The following is a 20276-nucleotide window of genomic DNA, read 5'->3' as shown; positions in this document are numbered from 1 at the left end:
GTATGACCTACCCTAGTGATGCAGTATGACCTACACTGGTGATGCAGTATGACCTACCCTGGTGCAGCAGTATGACCTACCCTAGTGCTGCAGTATGACCTACCCTAGTGATGCAGTATGACCTACCCTAGTGATGCAGTATGACCTACCCTAGTGCAGCAGTATAGCCTACCCTGGTGCAGCAGTATGACCTACCCTAGTGATGCAGTATGACCTACACTGGTGCAGCAGTATGACCTACCCTACTGATGCAGTATGACCTACCCTGGGGATGCAGTATGACCTACCCTGGTGCTGCAGAATGACCTACCCTGGTGATGCAGTATGACCTACCCTGGTGCTGCAGTATGACCTACCCTGGTGCAGCAGTATAGCCTACCCTGGTCCAGCAGTATGACCTACTCTAGTGATGCAGTATGACCTACCATAGTGATGCAGTATGACCTACCCTGGTCCACCAGTATGACCTACCCTAGTGATGCAGTATGACCTACTCTAGTGATGCAGTATGACCTACCCTGGTGCAACAGTATGACCTACTCTAGTGATGCAGCATGACCTACCCTGGTGCTGCAGTATGACCTACTCTAGTGATGCAGTATGACCTACCCTGGTGCAACAGTATGACCTACTCTAGTGATGCAGTATGACCTACCCTAGTGATGCAGTATCACCTACCCTGATGCAGCAGTATGACCTACCCTAGTGATGCAGTATGACCTACCCTAGTGATGCAGTGTGACCTACCCTGGTGCAGCAGTATGACCTACCCTTGTGATGCAGTATGACCTACCCTAGTGATGCAGTATGACCTACCCTAGTGATGCAGTATGACCTACCCTGGTGCAGCAGTATGACCTACTCTAGTGATGCAGTATGACCTTACCTAGTGATGCAGTATGACCTACCCTAGTGATGCAGTATGAGTGAGTGTGTGAGTTTGATTTTACGCCGCTTTTAGCAATATTCCAGCAATATCACGGCGGGGGACACCAGAAATGGGCTTCACACGTTGTACCCATGTCGGGAATCGAACCCGGGTCTTCGGCGTGACGAGCGAACGCTTTAACCACTAGGCTACCCGACCGCCCCGTGATGCAGTATGACCTACCCTGGTGCTGCAGTATGACCTACCCTAGTGATGCAGTATGATCTACCCTAGTGATGCAGTATGACCTACCCTGGTCCAGCAGTATGACCTACTTTAGTGATGCAGTATGACCTACCCTAGTGATGCAGTATGACCTACCCTGGTGCTGCAGTATGACCTACCCTACTGATGCAGTATGACCTACCATAGTGATGCAGTATGACCTACCCTGGTACAGCAGTATGACCTACCCTAGTGATGCAGTATGACCTACCATAGTGATGCAGTATGACCTACCCTGGTGCAGCAGTATGACCTACCCTAGTGATGCAGTATGACCTACCCTGGTGCAGCAGTATGACCTACCCTGGTGATGCAGTATGACCTACCCAGCTGATGCAGTATGACCTACCCTGCTGATGCAGTATGACCTACCCTAGTTGTGCAGTATTACCTACTTGTTAGCTACTTGTTGTCATTTTACATAAACTCTGACCTACCCTGGTGCAGCAGTATGACCTACCCTGGTGCAGCAGTATGACCTACCCTAGTGATGCAGTATGACCTACACTGGTGATGCAGTATGACCTACCCTGGTGCTGCAGTATGACCTACCCTAGTGCTGCAGTATGACCTACCCTAGTGATGCAGTATGACCTACCCTAGTGATGCAGTATGACCTACCCTAGTGCAGCAGTATAGCCTACCCTGGTGCAGCAGTATGACCTACCCTAGTGATGCAGTATGACCTACACTGGTGCAGCAGTATGACCTACCCTACTGATGCAGTATGACCTACCCTGGTGATGCAGTATGACCTACCCTGGTGCTGCAGAATGACCTACCCTGGTGATGCAGTATGACCTACCCTGGTGCTGCAGTATGACCTACCCTGGTGCAGCAGTATAGCCTACCCTGGTCCAACAGTATGACCTACTCTAGTGATGCAGTATGACCTACCCTAGTGATGCAGTATGACCTACTCTAGTGATGCAGTATGACCTACCCTGGTGCAACAGTATGACCTACTCTAGTGATGCAGCATGACCTACCCTGGTGCTGCAGTATGACCTACTCTAGTGATGCAGTATGACCTACCCTGGTGCAACAGTATGACCTACTCTAGTGATGCAGTATGACCTACCCTAGTGATGCAGTATCACCTACCCTGATGCAGCAGTATGACCTACCCTAGTGATGCAGTATGACCTACCCTAGTGATGCAGTGTGACCTACCCTGGTGCAGCAGTATGACCTACCCTTGTGATGCAGTATGACCTACCCTTGTGATGCAGTATGACCTACCCTAGTGATGCAGTATGACCTACCCTGGTGCAGCAGTATGACCTACTCTAGTGATGCAGTATGACCTTACCTAGTGATGCAGTATGACCTACCCTAGTGATGCAGTATGAGTGAGTGTGTGAGTTTGATTTTACGCCGCTTTTAGCAATATTCCAGCAATATCACGGCGGGGGACACCAGAAATGGGCTTCACACGTTGTACCCATGTCGGGAATCGAACCCGGGTCTTCGGCGTGACGAGCGAACGCTTTAACCACTAGGCTACCCGACCGCCCCGTGATGCAGTATGACCTACCCTGGTGCTGCAGTATGACCTACCCTAGTGATGCAGTATGATCTACCCTAGTGATGCAGTATGACCTACCCTGGTCCAGCAGTATGACCTACTTTAGTGATGCAGTATGACCTACCCTGGTGCTGCAGTATGACCTACCCTAGTGATGCAGTATGACCTACCCTGGTGCTGCAGTATGACCTACCCTAGTGATGCAGTATGACCTACCCTAGTGATGCAGTATGACCTACCCTAGTGCAGCAGTATAGCCTACCCTGGTGCAGCAGTATGACCTACCCTAGTGATGCAGTATGACCTACACTGGTGCAGCAGTATGACCTACCCTACTGATGCAGTATGACCTACCCTGGTGATGCAGTATGACCTACCCTGGTGCTGCAGAATGACCTACCCTGGTGATGCAGTATGACCTACCCTGGTGCTGCAGTATGACCTACCCTGGTGCAGCAGTATAGCCTACCCTGGTCCAGCAGTATGACCTACTCTAGTGATGCAGTATGACCTACCATAGTGATGCAGTATGACCTACCCTGGTCCACCAGTATGACCTACCCTAGTGATGCAGTATGACCTACTCTAGTGATGCAGTATGACCTACCCTGGTGCAACAGTATGACCTACTCTAGTGATGCAGCATGACCTACCCTGGTGCTGCAGTATGACCTACTCTAGTGATGCAGTATGACCTACCCTGGTGCAACAGTATGACCTACTCTAGTGATGCAGTATGACCTACCCTAGTGATGCAGTATCACCTACCCTGATGCAGCAGTATGACCTACCCTAGTGATGCAGTATGACCTACCCTAGTGATGCAGTGTGACCTACCCTGGTGCAGCAGTATGACCTACCCTTGTGATGCAGTATGACCTACCCTAGTGATGCAGTATGACCTACCCTAGTGATGCAGTATGACCTACCCTGGTGCAGCAGTATGACCTACTCTAGTGATGCAGTATGACCTTACCTAGTGATGCAGTATGACCTACCCTAGTGATGCAGTATGAGTGAGTGTGTGAGTTTGATTTTACGCCGCTTTTAGCAATATTCCAGCAATATCACGGCGGGGGACACCAGAAATGGGCTTCACACGTTGTACCCATGTCGGGAATCGAACCCGGGTCTTCGGCGTGACGAGCGAACGCTTTAACCACTAGGCTACCCGACCGCCCCGTGATGCAGTATGACCTACCCTGGTGCTGCAGTATGACCTACCCTAGTGATGCAGTATGATCTACCCTAGTGATGCAGTATGACCTACCCTGGTCCAGCAGTATGACCTACTTTAGTGATGCAGTATGACCTACCCTAGTGATGCAGTATGACCTACCCTGGTGCTGCAGTATGACCTACCCTACTGATGCAGTATGACCTACCATAGTGATGCAGTATGACCTACCCTGGTGCAGCAGTATGACCTACCCTAGTGATGCAGTATGACCTACCGTGGAGATGCAGTATGACCTACCCTGGTGCTGCAGTATGACCTACCCTTGTGCTGCAGTATGACCTACCCTGGTGCTGCAGTATGACCTACCCTGGTGATGCAGTATGACCTACCCTGGTGCTGCAGTATGACCTACCCTGGTGATGCAGTATGACCTACCCTGGTGCTGTAGTATGACCTACCCTGGTGCAGCAGTATAGCCTACCCTGGTCCAGCAGTATGACCTACCCTAGTGAAGCAGTATGACCTACCCTGGTGCAGCAGTATAGCCTACCCTGGTCCAGCAGTATGACCTACCCTAGTGATGCTGTATGACCTACCCTGGTCCAGCAGTATAGCCTACCCTGGTCCAGCAGTATGACCTACCCTAGTGATGCAGTATGACCTACCCTGGTGATGCAGTATGACCTACCCTGGTGCAGCAGTATAGCCTACCCTGGTCCAGCAGTATGACCTACCCTAGTGATGCTGTATGACCTACCCTGGTCCAGCAGTATAGCCTACCCTGGTCCAGCAGTATGACCTACCCTAGTGATGCAGTATGACCTACCCTGGTGATGCAGTATGACCTACCCTAGTGATGCAGTATGACCTACCCTAGTGATGCAGTATGACCTACCCTAGTGATGCAGTATGACCTACCCTAGTGATGCAGTATGACCTAACCTGGTGCAGCAGTATGACCTACCCTAGTGATGCAGTATGACCTACCCTGGTGCTGCAGTATGACCTACCATAGTGATGCAGTATGACCTACCCTGGTGCTGCAGTATGACCTACCATAGTGATGCAGTATGACCTACCCTGGTCCAGCAGTATGACCTACCCTGGTCCAGCAGGAGGACCTACCCTAGTTGTGCAGTATGACCTACTTCTTAGCTACTTGTTGTCATTTTACATAAACTCTGACCTACCCTGTTCCAGCAGTATAGCCTACCCTGGTGCAGCAGTATGACCTACCCTAGTGATGCAGTATGACCTACCATAGTGATGCAGTATGACCTACCCTGGTGCAACAGTATGACCTACTCTAGTGATGCAGTATGACCTACCCTGGTACAGCAGTATGACCTACCCTAGTGATGCAGTATGACCTACCCTGGTGCAGCAGTATGACCTACCCTGGTGATGCAGTGTGACCTACCCTGGTGATGCAGTATGACCTACCCTGGTGATGCAGTATGACCTACCCGAATTGTGCAGTGTGACCTACTTATTAGCTACTTGTTGTCATTTTACATAAACTCTGACCTACCCTGGTGCAGCAGTATGACCTACCCTAGTGATGCAGTATGACCTACCCTGGTGCAGCAGTATGACCTACCCTAGTGATGCAGTATGACCTACACTGGTGATGCAGTATGACCTACCCTGGTGCAGCAGTATGACGTACCCTAGTGATGCAGGATGACCTACCCTGGTGCAGCAGTATGACCTACCCTGGTGATGCAGTATGACCTACCCTGGTGATGCAGTATGACCTACCCTAGTGATGCAGTATGACCTACCCTAGTGATGCAGTATGACCTACCCTGGTGCAGCAGTATAGCCTACCCTGGTGCAGCAGTATGACCTAACCTACTGATGCAGTATGACCTACCCTAGTGATGCAGGATGACCTACCCTGGTGCAGCAGTATGACCTACCCTAGTGATGCAGTATGACCTACCCTGGTGCAGCAGTATGACCTACCCTGGTGATGCAGTATGACCTACCCTGGTGCTGCAGTATGACCTACCCTGGTGATGCAGTATGACCTACCCTAGTGATGCAGTATGACCTACCCTAGTGCAGCAGTATAGCCTACCCTGGTGCAGCAGTATGACCTACCCTAGTGATGCAGTATGACCTACCCTGGTGCAGCAGTATAACCTACCCTGGTGATGCAGTATGACCTACCCTGGTGATGCAGTATGACCTACCCTGGTGATGCAGTATGACCTACCCTAGTGATGCAGTATGACCTACCCTAGTGCAGCAGTATAGCCTACCCTGGTGCAGCAGTATGACCTACCCTAGTGATGCAGTATGACCTACCCTGGTCCAGCAGTATGACCTACCCTGGTGATGCAGTATGACCTACCCTGGTGCTGCAGTATGACCTACCCTGGTGATGCAGTATGACCTACCCTGGTGCTGCAGTATGACCTACCCTGGTGATGCAGTATGACCTACCCTGGTGCTGCAGTATGACCTACCCTAGTGACGCAGTATGACCTACCCTAGTGCTGCAGTATGACCTACCCTGGTGCTGTAGTATGACCTACCCTAGTGATGCAGTATGAACTACCCTGGTGCAGCAGTATGACCTACCCTAGTGATGCAGTATGACCTACTCTAGTGATGCACCATGACCTACCATAGTGATGCAGTATGACCTACGCTGGTCCAGCAGTATGACCTACCCTAGTGATGCAGTATGACCTACTCTAGTGATGAAGTATGACCTACCCTGGTGCAAGAGTATGACCTACTCTAGTGATGCAGTATGACCTACCCTAGTGATGCAGTATGACCTACCCTGGTGCAGCAGTATAGCCTACCCTGGTCCAGCAGTATGACCTACCCTAGTGATGCTGTATGACCTACCCTGGTCCAGCAGTATAGCCTACCCTGGTCCAGCAGTATGACCTACCCTAGTGATGCAGTATGACCTACTCTAGTGATGCAGTATGACCTACCCTGGTGCAACAGTATGACCTACTCTAGTGATGCAGTATGACCTACCCTAGTGATGCAGTATGACCTACCCCAGTGATGCAGTATGACCTACCCTAGTGATGCAGTATGACATACCCTGGTGCAGCAGTATGACCTACCCTGGTGCAGCAGTATGACCTACCCTAGTGATGCAGTATGACCTACCCTAGTGATGCAGTATGACCTACTTGTTAGCTGCTCGAAGACACAACTTTTCCACTTCTACAGCTAAAGTGGGAATCATGAGAGTATTACATTCGTGCAAGTAATGACTTTCTTAAATGCATATATAATTGTGTTTAACAGACAACTGGGGTAGTGTCTGTTTGTATTTGAAATTATTATGTAACCACGTAATGTTTATTACAATAAGAACGAATGGGTTAAAGACATATATGGACCTTTAATAATAAGTTGTCTTGCAATTAAGATTTAACAAACGTTTAGAATTATAACATTGTCTATCAACATAAATATATTACCCGATAGGAACTTCTCTGTCAGGGTCAATGGATTTTTTCACTGTCGAGTTTGGAATAATTCACTAACCCTGCACTGGAATCTTAATTTCTTGTATAAATATACTGAGGGGCAAAAGAAAGTATAGTGTATAAAACATGTCTTTCTCAGATTGGTAAGATCGTGAGAATATCAACTGGCGTACAAATAAATAGAACACACAGCAAAATAAAAACAAACAAATATGAATACAAGTAACAAGGTAAAAAATATTTAATAGGCCATGAAGGTTTTGTGTTTTATCCAACAAGGCGGGCGTAAAAGCAATTACTGACAATGTAAAAGATGTTTGTTTGTTTGTTGTTTAACGCCACAGTCAGCAATATTTTAGCTATATGACGGCGGTCTGTAAATAATCGAGTCTGGACCAGACAATCCAAATCAACCAAATCAACGAACCTGACCACTCGATCCTGTTAGTCGCCTCTTACGACAAGCATAGTCGCCTCTTACCACAAGCATGGGTTGCTGAAGACGATCTTCACGGGTCGTATGTTAAGTTTATTTGTTTGGGGGTTTTTTCCCGCACTCAGCAATATTTCAGCTATATGACGGCAGTCTGTAAATAATCATGTCTGGACCAGACAATCCAATTAACCGGACGCTCCCGGGCGTTTCCGGACGCCCCCGGCGTTATTTAGTAGGACCTAGTGTATAAACCCTGACTATAAACTCTTCGAAATTCATATTTCCCGCTTTAAAATCAATGCTGACAATGGTCTCGAGTAACGGCGTCTTATGAAACACTTTGTGGGCCCATTTTGTTGCAAAATAGCATATGATAATAGTGATCCTGCAATAACAGTTTGCAGATGAACAATAATTGTTTCGTTCTACAGCGCATGTGTTTGGTTTGGTTTCCTTCGACAACTTCCGTTTCAGCTTCCACGTCAACTCGGAAGTTGTGGCATTAAAACTTCATACAGGGTCTCATAGGCATCGCTGTATGTAACGTTCAACGCTGTGTCTGAAAAACCATGTTCAGAATACAACCGATGAGTTGAGCAAATGCTAAATTTAGTAACACGTCAACAAAAGGAACTATGTGGTCATCGAAGAATTTCTTAAAGATATCTTACGGGATGGATTTTTAGTTGACGTCAGGCTTTTCCATACTTTTTTTCAATAGCTGTAACCACCACAGAATATACCACTAAAATATCGGTGTTGTCATGACAAGTTCACGGAAGTGAAAACTTGCACAACATTCGACGGCCATTACGGATAACAGACAGCAAGTATAGAGTGACGTGTCTGTGAACACGACATATCCATTTGACAGGGCATAATTGACGCTGACCATCTAAAATCGCAATCATGGCGTTGGAGCCCCCTTCTGCCCAAATACTTGACATGCTTTTTGATCAGAATGACGGGGTTTTGAAAGAGGAATTGCAGGATGTCCAGACCATAGATTTCGTGAGTGTTTTTCCTTCCGACATTTTATCAGTATTTCTGTCAAGTTTTGCGTATTTAGGATCTAGATGTTTCATCAGCTGTAGTCGTGTTGTTTCGCAACACGTATACACCGCTGACACAGTCAAAAGAACGAGCAGAGTGACGATGAATCATTTAGTTCTAAATTATCTGCGACGCCACATTGCATCTGTGCAGCTGTTGTTTTTACAAGCCATTAGCATTTTGATCGAATACCACATGGTGTCCGTGTTTGTCAACGTTTTTGTACGAGTGATAACCCGATTTACTATCGGTTGACAAGAAATAACAGCCCAGTAAATATTAACGTTTACTGAAATTCTAGGACAGCGATGCAGGGAAGTGATAGGATTTTGTTTACTGGACTCACTGCAATGTCAATGATGGACACAAGCATGGACGGATGGGACAGTGGTGTTTGGGATATGGTGTCTGTGTGTACACTTATTTACTTGTTTTTGTGTTGTTGTTTTGTTTGTTTATTGGGGATGGGGGTGTATAATTTTTAACTGATAGGATATGATATTTATATAGATATATTAAGTCATGTTTGGCGATTGCATCAGCTATTTTATATCAAATGCAGTCCTGTGTTTGTATTATGGATGTATGCATTATGATAGATAGATTTTGTTCTATGTTGTCTTTTATCTTTCATGTCGCTTCAACAGCATGTAAATGTTCTTATTTGGTCTGTTTGAAGATTGGCCAGTTTAACAAGCACTCACTGCTTGTAGTAGCCATGTTGGTCACCACATTTAAGCTTAGTTATGTCATTGTCAAGCAAGGTTGTCATGGAATCCCATTCACCCAGTGATAGAGAGGACTGACTGAAGTATTAGAATGCTGTGGACATTCACTGCAACATGTTATGTACGAAAAAGTACATGAACTGTGGAACATATTATGTAGAGATATGGCAAGCTATAATACAATAATCATATCGAAACTTGACGTAACATGATGTAGCAGTGAATCATCCCAGCACTAATATTCATCATGTTGACATGATTTCTAGTACCAGGATAAGACTACCAGGATATCCTGATACATAGAGGTTATCACGCGAGTGTGTTTGGGGATGGTAAATATCCTGCATTAGGAATAAACATTGTATTTAGCGAGCCTTGGCGAGCTAAATACATAGTGTTTTTTCCTAATACAGGATATTTACCATCCCCAAACACACAAGCGTGATAACCTTTTTATCATATAATGTCATTCTTTAATTCTGTGTTGCAAAATCGCTTTCCCTCTCTCATAAACATTACCGAAACATTGCGAGTTTTCCTGGAATGCCAGGGTAAGTGATGTGTCAGTCGGACAGTGACAGAAGCCAATATAGTTCCAACTGAAATCTGTTTCTTATACAGTGGCGAAACAACATATACGCAAAACAACAATTGTTTTTAATTGCCTTTCGCGGCAATCCATCGGTCCTTCCGCTAGAGTAACTGCCCTTTGTCAAAGGGAAGCTACTCTAAACCTAGTCTACGAGACATCACGGCTGTTGTTGTTGACAGTCCGGCTGTCCTGTCATAACGTTAAGAAGTGCAATCAGATGTACACACAGCGACAAAACAAAACAAGGTAACAATTCAAACATATTTGGGCCAAATCCAACTATTTTAATATGTGGAGAAGGTTTCAAGCCGCAGAGGTTTACAAGCACAGATATGACTACTGATCCCGCTTGGCTAGGCCTCGTGCCCTCGCAAAATTGTTTCTCCAAAGTTGCCAAAACTTGTAAAATGCCTTCGTTACGTCACTGTTAGACACTGATTTTCAGTATAATATAATAACTGGTGGGTCTGGACTAGACTTGCATACAGCATGTACAGTGTTTACAGGCAGTCATGATATAGCAGACATAACGCTGACTGAAGCATGGTTTGTATTATTTTCACAGAATGACCTTGACATTGACCTCCTGCAAGACAACATATTTGATTCCCTGCTGACCGATGACACCCTAAAAGAACAAATCCAAACACAGAGCGAGCCCTCACAGCAAGTGCACACGGATCATGACTATTACTCTCACAAATCTCCCAGTGAGCACAGTGACAGTGGTGTGTCATTAGATTCAATGGGAGACTCACCTCGTGGTTCAACAGATAGACTGGAGACAGTGTCAAGTGAAGGAAAAATGTCAGAATCGGTGGTCAGCCAATCACATTATGGGACTGAGACAATGTTCCAATCAGATGCAAGCCCTCTTGGGCTGGAGGACTTGGACATGCATGATATAAATGTGGATTTCAGTGGTGTTGCTTCAGCAAATTTCTTGGACAATTTTGATCTCCTTGCATCAAATGACAAAGAAGTGTCTGTGAATTTTGGTATGTTATCTTTTATAGATTTACTATGTTTAAACTTGGTGAGAAACCTTCCATCTTTTAGATACACTTATAAGATGAAAGGGAAAAATTTTCCGGAAAATATCAGTGTCAATAGTTGTGCAAATCTAGTTTCCACAATAATGTCTTTAGCATGTTTGGTCAATACTTTGTGTGATGGAAGATGTCTTTTTGGCCATGTTGACCGTGGCTAAATCAGTTGTTACCATGGTTATGGCATTGAAAAACTGCAAAATGCTGTTTGACCAACTTTATTCTAAAAATGAGTAAAATAGAGGTTATCAGAATCCCTCTTTTATGTTTTAGGTGTTACTTGTTTTTATGATGTGTACATTTATAAATAATTGATATACATTATTACAGATTCTGGCAGTGACAGTGATGACACTTCATCAACAAACAACACCTCCTACATCACAGTCAGCAGCGGAGACAGGAAAACCGTTCAGATCCTGAAGTTGTCATCAAGCCAGTCTCAGTCCCTGCCCTTCACAGTGAAGGATGTGAATCCCGAGGTCACAAGTTCATCCAAGGTAGCCGTCATGTCACACTACAGTCATTATATGCCTGGGGGTATGGCTTATGTAGGGTGCCACAATTGGCTGTGCAGAGTTCCATCCCCCCTAGCATGCCAGAAACCAATGATCATGGGTTGGAATCCCAGATTCTTCCTGATTATGTTTCTAGGTTTGTCACCTGTGTTCACCTGTGTTCCGACAAAGTGGTAAATGTCCCCAAGGCTTGAATCACTTAACAACAAGCTGACATGCCGGTTAGAACTGAAATAGCTGTGTCAAACCAAACTCACCCATTATTCTACTGAAATATGGGTTGTCAGGGAACGATTTATGAAAATGGAAACAGGCAGGCCAGCTCCTATTTTTGTGTATGTGAAAAATTCTTGGACAGTAACTTGTATAAAATAATATCTTTCAGGTTCTCTTTTCTCATCATGGTTGTTTTCTGTGGAGCACATATTTCTTAACCATGAAATATATAAATATGCCTACTATACACATGTTGGTGTTTTTGTAATAGTCACTTCGCCCGTTTTTTGTTCTACTCTTGAATGCTGTGCATGTATTCATACTTTAAGTTCTGCAGATATAGGATAAGGTTAATTATAAGGTCAAGATAGATATAATTAACAAGGTTAGAAATTGGTTTTGCAATATGTTATCATTATAAGGACTACAAAACTAGAAATGTTAGTTTCTATCACTGATTAATAAGGGAAGTGCTTCTGTGCCAGAAAATTAGTAATGACCATCTGTTACACTCTCTGTTGTAGTAAGCTGACATATTTCCAAATTTGATGTCCTGTGAAGTGTTAGCTTATGTTCCTGTTTGCATGTTGTAGTACCCTGACCTGCAGCTGACCGAGGAGGAGAAGGACCTGCTGAACCGGGAAGGCGTGTCCCTACCTTCCCACCTACCTCTCACCAAGGAGGAGGAAAGAGCCCTTAAGTCCATCCGCAGGAAGATCCGCAACAAGGTAGGAGCTTAACTCCCCATGTTATGAAATCAGTAGGTTGGGTGCCGGTATGACAGTGCCCACAATGTGACATGACCAAGGGGCAAGGAGAATGGCTTACCATATGCATCAGTGTTTTCATGCAATGCACATGATGCATGTCCATGTCCAATTTTGGCATGTTTCAATGTGTATTTTAATGCACATGCCGATAGGGGCGTTGGGGTAGCCTTGTGATTACAGCGTTCACTTGTAACGCTGAAGGCCCAAGGTTGAACCCCTATGGGTACAATGTGTGAAGCCCATTGCTGGTGACCCCCCACCATGATATTGCTGAAGCACTGCAAAAAGCGGCGTAAAAGCATCCTCACTCACTCCCATGCAGTAAGGAATGCAGTTTGTGTTAGTTTGTTCATGTTTTGTGCTTATTCTTGTTACACTTGTACAAATTATGCAGCCATATTGCAATTTAGGTGATCTATTGTCAGACCTGTTTATGCCTGTGATTTCTCTGTAGTTTCTATTGATTTTGAATTTATGAAACATGGACTACGAAACCAGGTTAAAAACATTACAAATTTTAGGATATCATATAAATCAAGATCTTAACTGAAGAATTCACATTATTCATATGGAACAAATACAGTAGATACCTGTGCACAAATGCATGGAAAACGTTTATCTAAATACATTTTCAAATTGGTAGCGATCGTAGTGTGTTTAACTAGGGCACCACCATCTTTGAACCATGTGTGCAAGATGGCAATGTCTCATAAGCTGACTCACAGAATGGCCAAACAAAAGTCTGATGACCTTGGTCAGTCAATGTCAGTTAAGGCTAAGCTCTCAAAACTGCATTCTCATGTTCATATTGATAGTTATTCTTTGACTTTAACAGGTGTCAGCGAAGGAAAGTCGAAAGAGAAAGATGGAGTATGTTGATGGCTTAGAGCAACGGGTCAAACTGTGCACCTCTGAGAACCAGAACCTTCACAAGAAAGTAAATGCCCTGGAGAAACAGAATGTGTAAGATGTTTTTCTCTTTTCATTGCAAGCATTGCTATATTGTAAGTAGACATTAAAAACAAATTTTAAAATTTACAGGTGTTACCATGGTTACTGAGTATCCATTGCCTGGATGTGTAATTGGGAACTGACATCATTAAACAGGAGTTTTCACTGGAATCAAAATTACTTCTAGGCCTTATGTACTGTTTGCAATGAAGTCCTGGCACTAAGGTATCTGTAATCATAAGAAGGGAAAACGGAAGAATAATGTCACAGCATACAATAGATACAGTAAACTATGTTTATAACGAACAAACTTACAACGAACTGACAGGTATAACAAACTGACAGATATAACGAACTGTTTTGGGGTCCCGGCCATTTGCTGTATATTTTATCATATACAACATTCGAAACGCTTATAACGAACTACGGTCATAACGAACTAAAATAAGAGGTCCCTTTGAGTTCGTCATAACCGTAGTTTGCTGTACCTTAATAATGCATGTTTTGGTCCCATGTTAATAGTGACTGTACATGTTGCACCATCCACCAGACTCAAGAAATCAGTACATGACTCTATGACTAACATGGCAGTTTGTTGCTCATCCAGGTCTCTGCTCACCCAGCTGAAGAAGCTGCAGATGATGGTGACCTCCAAGTCAGGTCGACCTGCCCAGACAACAACCTGTCTGGCTGTCCTGCTCTTGTCCTTTGCCCTGCTGGTGATACCTAACTTCAACCCCTTCTCCCGGAACAGCTCCGTCTCTGATCTCAAGCAGATGCCTATGCCAGGTGAGCTGAACACTGAATGTGATCCCCTGTAATCACATCTATTTGTAAGGGTGAAACGATACATTGGTGCACGGTGCATCAGGAGTTTTCATGTGACAATACGATACACGATACATTTTTTTTGTATCGATACAAGACATTAAACTGGCTGAAATAAATTACTTACTACTTGTTGAATGACCCCTGGCGTTTTTGTTGGTCAGATATTGCAAAGTGTGTTGTCATTCACTACTGTAAATAGCCGCTACGAACCTGCTCTGAAATATTTATTGTCAAGAAGTTTCCATGTGTTTTGACATTAATATGCGTATCGCGATATGTATTGTATCGTGACCTTGCTGTATTTTTTCATGCCTATCTATTTGCATGTTGCAAAATACACCATGCAGGCACTTATAGTCCTTCCCGGAGGTAGTTGCATTTGTGCTAATACATATAAAGTGAAATCAAGCCATTCTGCCGACAAGGAATATTACTTAATGATATACCGGTATTAAGAAATAATCATATGTTCAGCAGTGCGTGAACTAGGTCAACAGTGATGTCTGTACATTACAAGCATAAAATGAAAGCAATTATGTGCACATATCATCGTTAAAATTCCACTGTCTTTGTTCGAGATGCACACACTGCTAAATATAAATGCTCCGTGACCCGACTGTCGATCTTTACCCAGATTTTGACATGTTCCATGGATATTTCCTCAAAAACACACATTGCATTTTTTGTCATAGCTGTAAGTAATATCTTATAAGTATGCCTTATAGCCTTTATTAGCACACAGGCAGCTAAGTTCGTTAATTATTTGTTTGTTTGTTGTGTAACGCCAGACTCAGCAATATACCAGTTATATGACGGTGGTCTGTAAATAATCAAGTCTGGATCAGACAATCCAGAAATTGACACCATGCAATTGGGAAACAATGACATGTATTATCAACCAAGGCAGCGAGCCTGACCACCCGATCCCGTTAGTCGCCTTTTACAGCAAGCATGGGTTGCTGAAGACCTATTCTTCCCCAGATCTTCACGGGTCCTTTGTTAATTTATAATCTCGATATTTCATGATTCTATTTCAAGTGGTCAGGACTGTATCTGACCCCAGTGGTAATTAAGACCCCTTTTACTTGGGCTCGGACGGGTAACTCAGGTACTAGGTCGGGTGGGTACTCAGCAAGACCCGGGTACACCCAGGACTACCCGGACCCGTGGTTAGTCACGTGATATATTGTTTAATGACAAAACTTATCTAAAACTCTATGGTCACTAATGTACCCATTTCTTTCTGACTATGCACACATTCCTTCTGACTTTAATATGTTTGAAAAAAAGATAAAACTCCATGCAGTAAACATCACTGCATATGCATGACCAGATTGTTTTATACGTGTATCTAAATACATTTTGCCAGGACTACGGTCAAACTTTTCCCAATCGGACAGTTTGTACCTATGGTGGGTACCCAGGTAGTAAATCTGGACTCGTCCCAGCCCTACCTTGTACATCTCTCCTTGTGCTTGAAACATCGGCAACACTGCCATTCCCCGTGCAGAGTTGTGTCCCTTGGCCATACCACTGATCACATATTGGAATCCCAGATTGATCTCAATTATGATCTTAGATTTCTCAGCACCATATCCATGTATCAGTCAAGTTATCTTCCAAATGTATGATATTGATGATGCAAGTTTTAATGCAGTGGTTTACTTTGTAGGGAAGTCGAGAAGTCTCCTACACAACAGTGATGCTCTGAATGGGAACGATGATGACCCGTATGGAGTGTCCATCAAACCCTCCTTGCCTTGGAACACCAAGACACCAGCCATTAAACCCATGAAAGGCAGAATCAAGGCTCCTGAAGACAGCGACATGAACACAGCATTGGATTCCAACGAGACAGCAGAATTGGACCCCAATACCCTTAATGGTCTCCTGCCGGTGAAAGAAAATGTTGTACCTGCAGAAACAGTACAAGAACATGATGATCAGGGAAAAGGACAATTTGCTCACAGACCGCAAAAAATAGAGGAGGCAGATTTATGAGTGCTGACATTCTGTTTGTTACCATGGTAACAGAATTAAAACTGGATCAGTGAATGGTGATCAGAGATATCCACCAATTTGTTATGTTTTGGCAGCAAAAAATTGTGATTCATGTTTTATAGGTTTTTACTCGCTGTCCTGCAGTAATGGACGTTTACAACATAATGGGTCATTACAGTATCCTGTAGGATTCTCTTACACACAAACATCTTGGTACTTGAATATGTACAGTGTAGAATAAATTTGCCTTTATGAATGTAGCTGCCACCAATCACGATACTAAATTGTATTTTGCTTATGAATTCATGAGGATATAGTTTACACGCAGATGTAGACATCGTTTTGTTTGTTTCTCTGAAAATTAATATCTATGTTTTTGTTAACACTTCTGTTGCGTGTGTTCAACTTGCCCAATAGCCCAGTGGATAACTATGAAAAAGATAGAAAATTAAACATCAAACATTAAGCATCAAACTCATATAATATCCTGAAGCAAGTGGAAGGAGAAGACAAAGACGCTTTGTGCTTGATGGCCATCAAAGATCAGCTTAGCATGCATCGTAACCTATAAGTTGAAGTTTTGCGACAAGTTACAAAATGACAATTTGCACAAATAACCACCATACATGATGTGAATAATGTTTTGCAAGGTGTACATTTGCTGTGGACTGTCAGACAGTGGATTTAGTGGTCATTCTTTCGCTATACAGCTTTGGGCTGTATCGTTGTTTTCATGAAATTACAGCTACATATTGTGGCGAATGTATATTATACAGAAAGAGAGAAAATGACAAAGCATGGATTTTTATAAATGAGGTTTCAAATGCCTTGTTTCAGTGGGATCGTGTAGTCATCATTTTTGTTGAACATCCAACATGGCTTTACCAGAGGGAAGGCTACGTATTTGTGTGCTAGTATTGTCATGTGCTGTAAACATTTTGTTGATCTATTGTTTATGACTATATATTTATCATGTTTACAGAAAGGAATAAACTGTTTTTAATATTCTGTTGTGATTATTTCCATTGCACCATGTTGCACAGGGATTCTTGGTGACTTTCACATCCTCAGCTCCTAGTGGACACAATACGGTCTGTAGTACCTTTAAGATTAGTTGTGCTTAAAGTCAAGGTCACTGAATATGTATATGAGATCCAAGGTAATAACATTAATATTACATATGTTGGTATGGCAGATAATAACATTGATATTAATGTGATCAGTATCAAAGGTAATAACATGGATCGTGCATGTGTTTGTAAGAAAGGTAATAACATTGATATGTGTGATTGGGATCGAGGTAATAACATGGATCTCACATAGTGTAATTTATGTTCTCATGAAAAGTATGATGAAATAATTCAAATGGAGGCTTCATATACGTTGTGGAGTGTGTGAGTGAGTGTTTGAACCACAGTCTACAATATCCCAGCTGTAGCAGTAGGATCACAACTGGCAAACATACTTAAGTCTGTGCCAACCAAACTAGCATGTAACTAACTGGGTGGGGACACAATGACACCAGATGCGACACACTGTTACGCCTCTTGATACACTGTTGTAAGGACAAGGAGTACTAGGACCTGGGCAGGCCCCATTCCACAAGCATTAAATCACAGAACGCCTGCAATGGAACCCAATCGGGCACCTGTTGTGAGGACATCCCCCACTTTGTGTCTGAACATCAAGCCCTCTTATAATCGTGTATATTGACATGAACGGTGAAACAAGTACTTCAAGTTGAATTTGCACAACATCACTGCCTGCCCCCGGGGGTAAGGGCACAACATCACTGCCTGCCCCCGGGGGTAAGGGCACAACATCACTGCCTGCCCCCGGGGGTAAGGGCACAACATCACTGCCTGCCCCCGGGGGTAAGGGCACAACATCACTGCCTGCCCTTGGGGGTAAGGGCACAACATCACTGCCTGCCATTTGGGGTAAAGCACAATTCACTGTGTGCCCCTGGGAGTAATGGCAAAATTCACCGTGTGTCCCCGTGGGTAAGGGCACAACATCACTGCCTGCCCCTGGGGGTAAAGGTACAACATCACTGCCTGCCCCTGGGGGTAAGGCCATAACATCACTGCCTGCCCCTGGGGGTAAAGGTACAACATCACTGCCTGCCCCTGGGGGTAAGGGCACAACATCACTGCCTTCCCCAAGGGGTAAGGGCACAACATCACTGCCTGCCCCCGGGGGTAAAGGCACAACATCACTGCCTGCCCCTGGGGGTAAGGGCACAACATCACTGCCTGCCCCCAGGGGTAAGGGCAAAACATCACTGCCTGCCCCTGGGGGTAAGGGCACAACATCACTGCCTGCCCCCAGGGGTATGGGCAAAACATCACTGCCTGCCCCCGGGGGTAAGGGCACAACATCACTGCCTGCCCCTGGGGGTAAAGGCACAACATCACTGCCTGCCCCCGGGGGTAAAGGCACAAGGCGCTGCATGACCTGGTATAAAGGGCATTCTCTGGATGAACTCCGGTCTTAAGTACTGACATGGCAGATACCAACGAAAATCATTTGGGTAGATAAAATGTTTAATTTTCTTGACTCATTCTTAACAAACAATAGTGTTGACATAATATATCATGATACATTTTATCACACAATACATAAATCCATAAATAGTTCAGATTTGTTAGTGCATTTTGTGACATTTTCCAATAATTTCTAACAAAGTGTACATAAGTCAAAGATTACTCAGTGAATCTCAGTTTCATTTGCTTCATGTGTACTTATGGTCAAGCAAGAAACATGAAACACACCATCGATGATCACACGATGTGTCAAACCCAGGTCATCTGTGTAACTATCAACCACAAACAACTAGCCCAACAAAACACAGACTCCTAACTGTTGTTCTGAACGCCATATCAACCTTTTCTAGGTCGTATGATTAGCAAACACAGTCTGACTGTTACCTTCCCTGATTGCTTGGATGAAAACGTCATTCTGTATCGGGATAGGATTTTAATGAAACAATACAATGTTCACAATTTTAGGAATAGTTGGTGACTTGTTATCTACATCTTCATCTTCTTAATATGAGTGACAAGTCCCTTCCCCAAAACTTCAAAGTCTGCAATGATGGCGTCCATGTTCACTTTGAGAAGAATATCGTCCGCGTTGGAGGCACTGCTGTCCAGGGTACATCCTCCGACGTCAGATACCTGACAATGAAACATTGCTTTCGTTTTGTCAACAGCTTCTGTATTTAATATTGAATCCACCAATCCTTGGCCACGCTTTTGTATATTTTATGGTTAATGTCTTTCTTTTTCTAGCTTTGTAAGGTTGAGTGAGTGAGCTGGGTTTAACGCCACTTTGAACAGTATTCCAGTCAAGGTGTGTCAGCTTGATGTGGGAGGAAAACACAAAAGGATGCAGATCTTAGATGTTTACCACTTTTGTGACACCCATGAGCACAGGTATGATGCTGACAATCCTAGACACATAATCTTGGCGAACCATGGATCTGTTTCACAAAGCTATCAGAGCGCCAAGGTTATCGTAACTCCTATACTATAACATAGGCATACTACATTGCGCTACACTTGCTTTGTGGAATTGCTCTCTGGATTCCAACCCACAATCATAGGTTTATGGCGTGCTCAAGGGACACAACTCTGCACAGCAAATTGCGGCACCTTATACGATCCATAGGTCGAAATAAAAACATTTGTGTAGCATAACATTTCTTATCATATTTGTTTGTGATAAGCAAAAGTGCCGGGTGGTTAATTTAGTTACAGTTAAACTAATAAGCATTCAGTTAGGTCAGACAAGGCTCTCTT

The 20276-nt window shown here is 44.1% G+C and overlaps 2 protein-coding genes across 4 annotated transcripts in view; one reads left to right on the top strand and one right to left on the bottom strand.

Moving 5' to 3' along the window:
* Positions 1-8358: 8358 nt before the first annotated feature.
* On the top strand, positions 8359-17478 carry LOC124150080 (cyclic AMP-responsive element-binding protein 3-like protein 3). Of its 2 annotated transcripts, none has more exons than XM_046521983.2 (7): positions 8359-8775; positions 10703-11135; positions 11517-11686; positions 12514-12648; positions 13526-13653; positions 14249-14430; positions 16145-17478. In XM_046521983.2, the coding sequence occupies exons 1-7, from the start codon at positions 8674-8676 to the stop codon at positions 16471-16473; spliced, it is 1479 nt and encodes a 492-aa protein (XP_046377939.2). In that variant the 5' UTR covers positions 8359-8673; the 3' UTR covers positions 16474-17478. The 2 variants fall into 2 exon arrangements, with proteins under 2 accessions (XP_046377939.2, XP_046377942.2); XM_046521986.2 differs by lacking the exon at positions 8359-8775 and adding an exon at positions 8990-9227.
* Positions 17479-18990: 1512 nt separating this feature from the next.
* Positions 18991-20276, bottom strand: part of LOC124150081 (nucleolar protein 6-like) — a 44769-nt gene continuing 43483 nt past the window's right edge. For both annotated transcript variants that reach the window (XM_048399716.1, XM_048399693.1), the window contains exon 23: positions 18991-19652. In XM_048399716.1, coding sequence (XP_048255673.1) covers positions 19506-19652 — 147 coding nt within the window. In that variant the 3' untranslated portion in view covers positions 18991-19505. The remainder of the gene's footprint in view (positions 19653-20276) is intronic.

Source organism: Haliotis rufescens, unplaced genomic scaffold (genome assembly GCF_023055435.1).
Source record: "Haliotis rufescens isolate VD_foot unplaced genomic scaffold, xgHalRufe1.0.p SCAF_1, whole genome shotgun sequence".
Classification (NCBI taxonomy): Eukaryota; Metazoa; Mollusca; class Gastropoda; order Lepetellida; family Haliotidae; genus Haliotis; species Haliotis rufescens.
The sequence above is the reverse complement of the archived record's forward strand: the minus strand, read 5'-3'. Positions and strand labels throughout refer to the sequence as shown.

What these genes read in the sequence shown, in the direction of transcription:
- LOC124150080 (XM_046521983.2), top strand. Translation starts at nt 8,674, where the DNA reads ATGGCGTTGGAGCCCCCTTCTGCCCAAATACTTGACATGCTTTTTGAT. An exon ending in GCAGGAAGATCCGCAACAAG is followed by an intron (nt 12,649 to 13,525) that starts GTAGGAGCTTAA and finishes TGACTTTAACAG; the next exon opens with GTGTCAGCGAAGGAAAGTCG. An exon ending in GCCCTGGAGAAACAGAATGT is followed by an intron (nt 13,654 to 14,248) that starts GTAAGATGTTTT and finishes TTGCTCATCCAG; the next exon opens with GTCTCTGCTCACCCAGCTGA.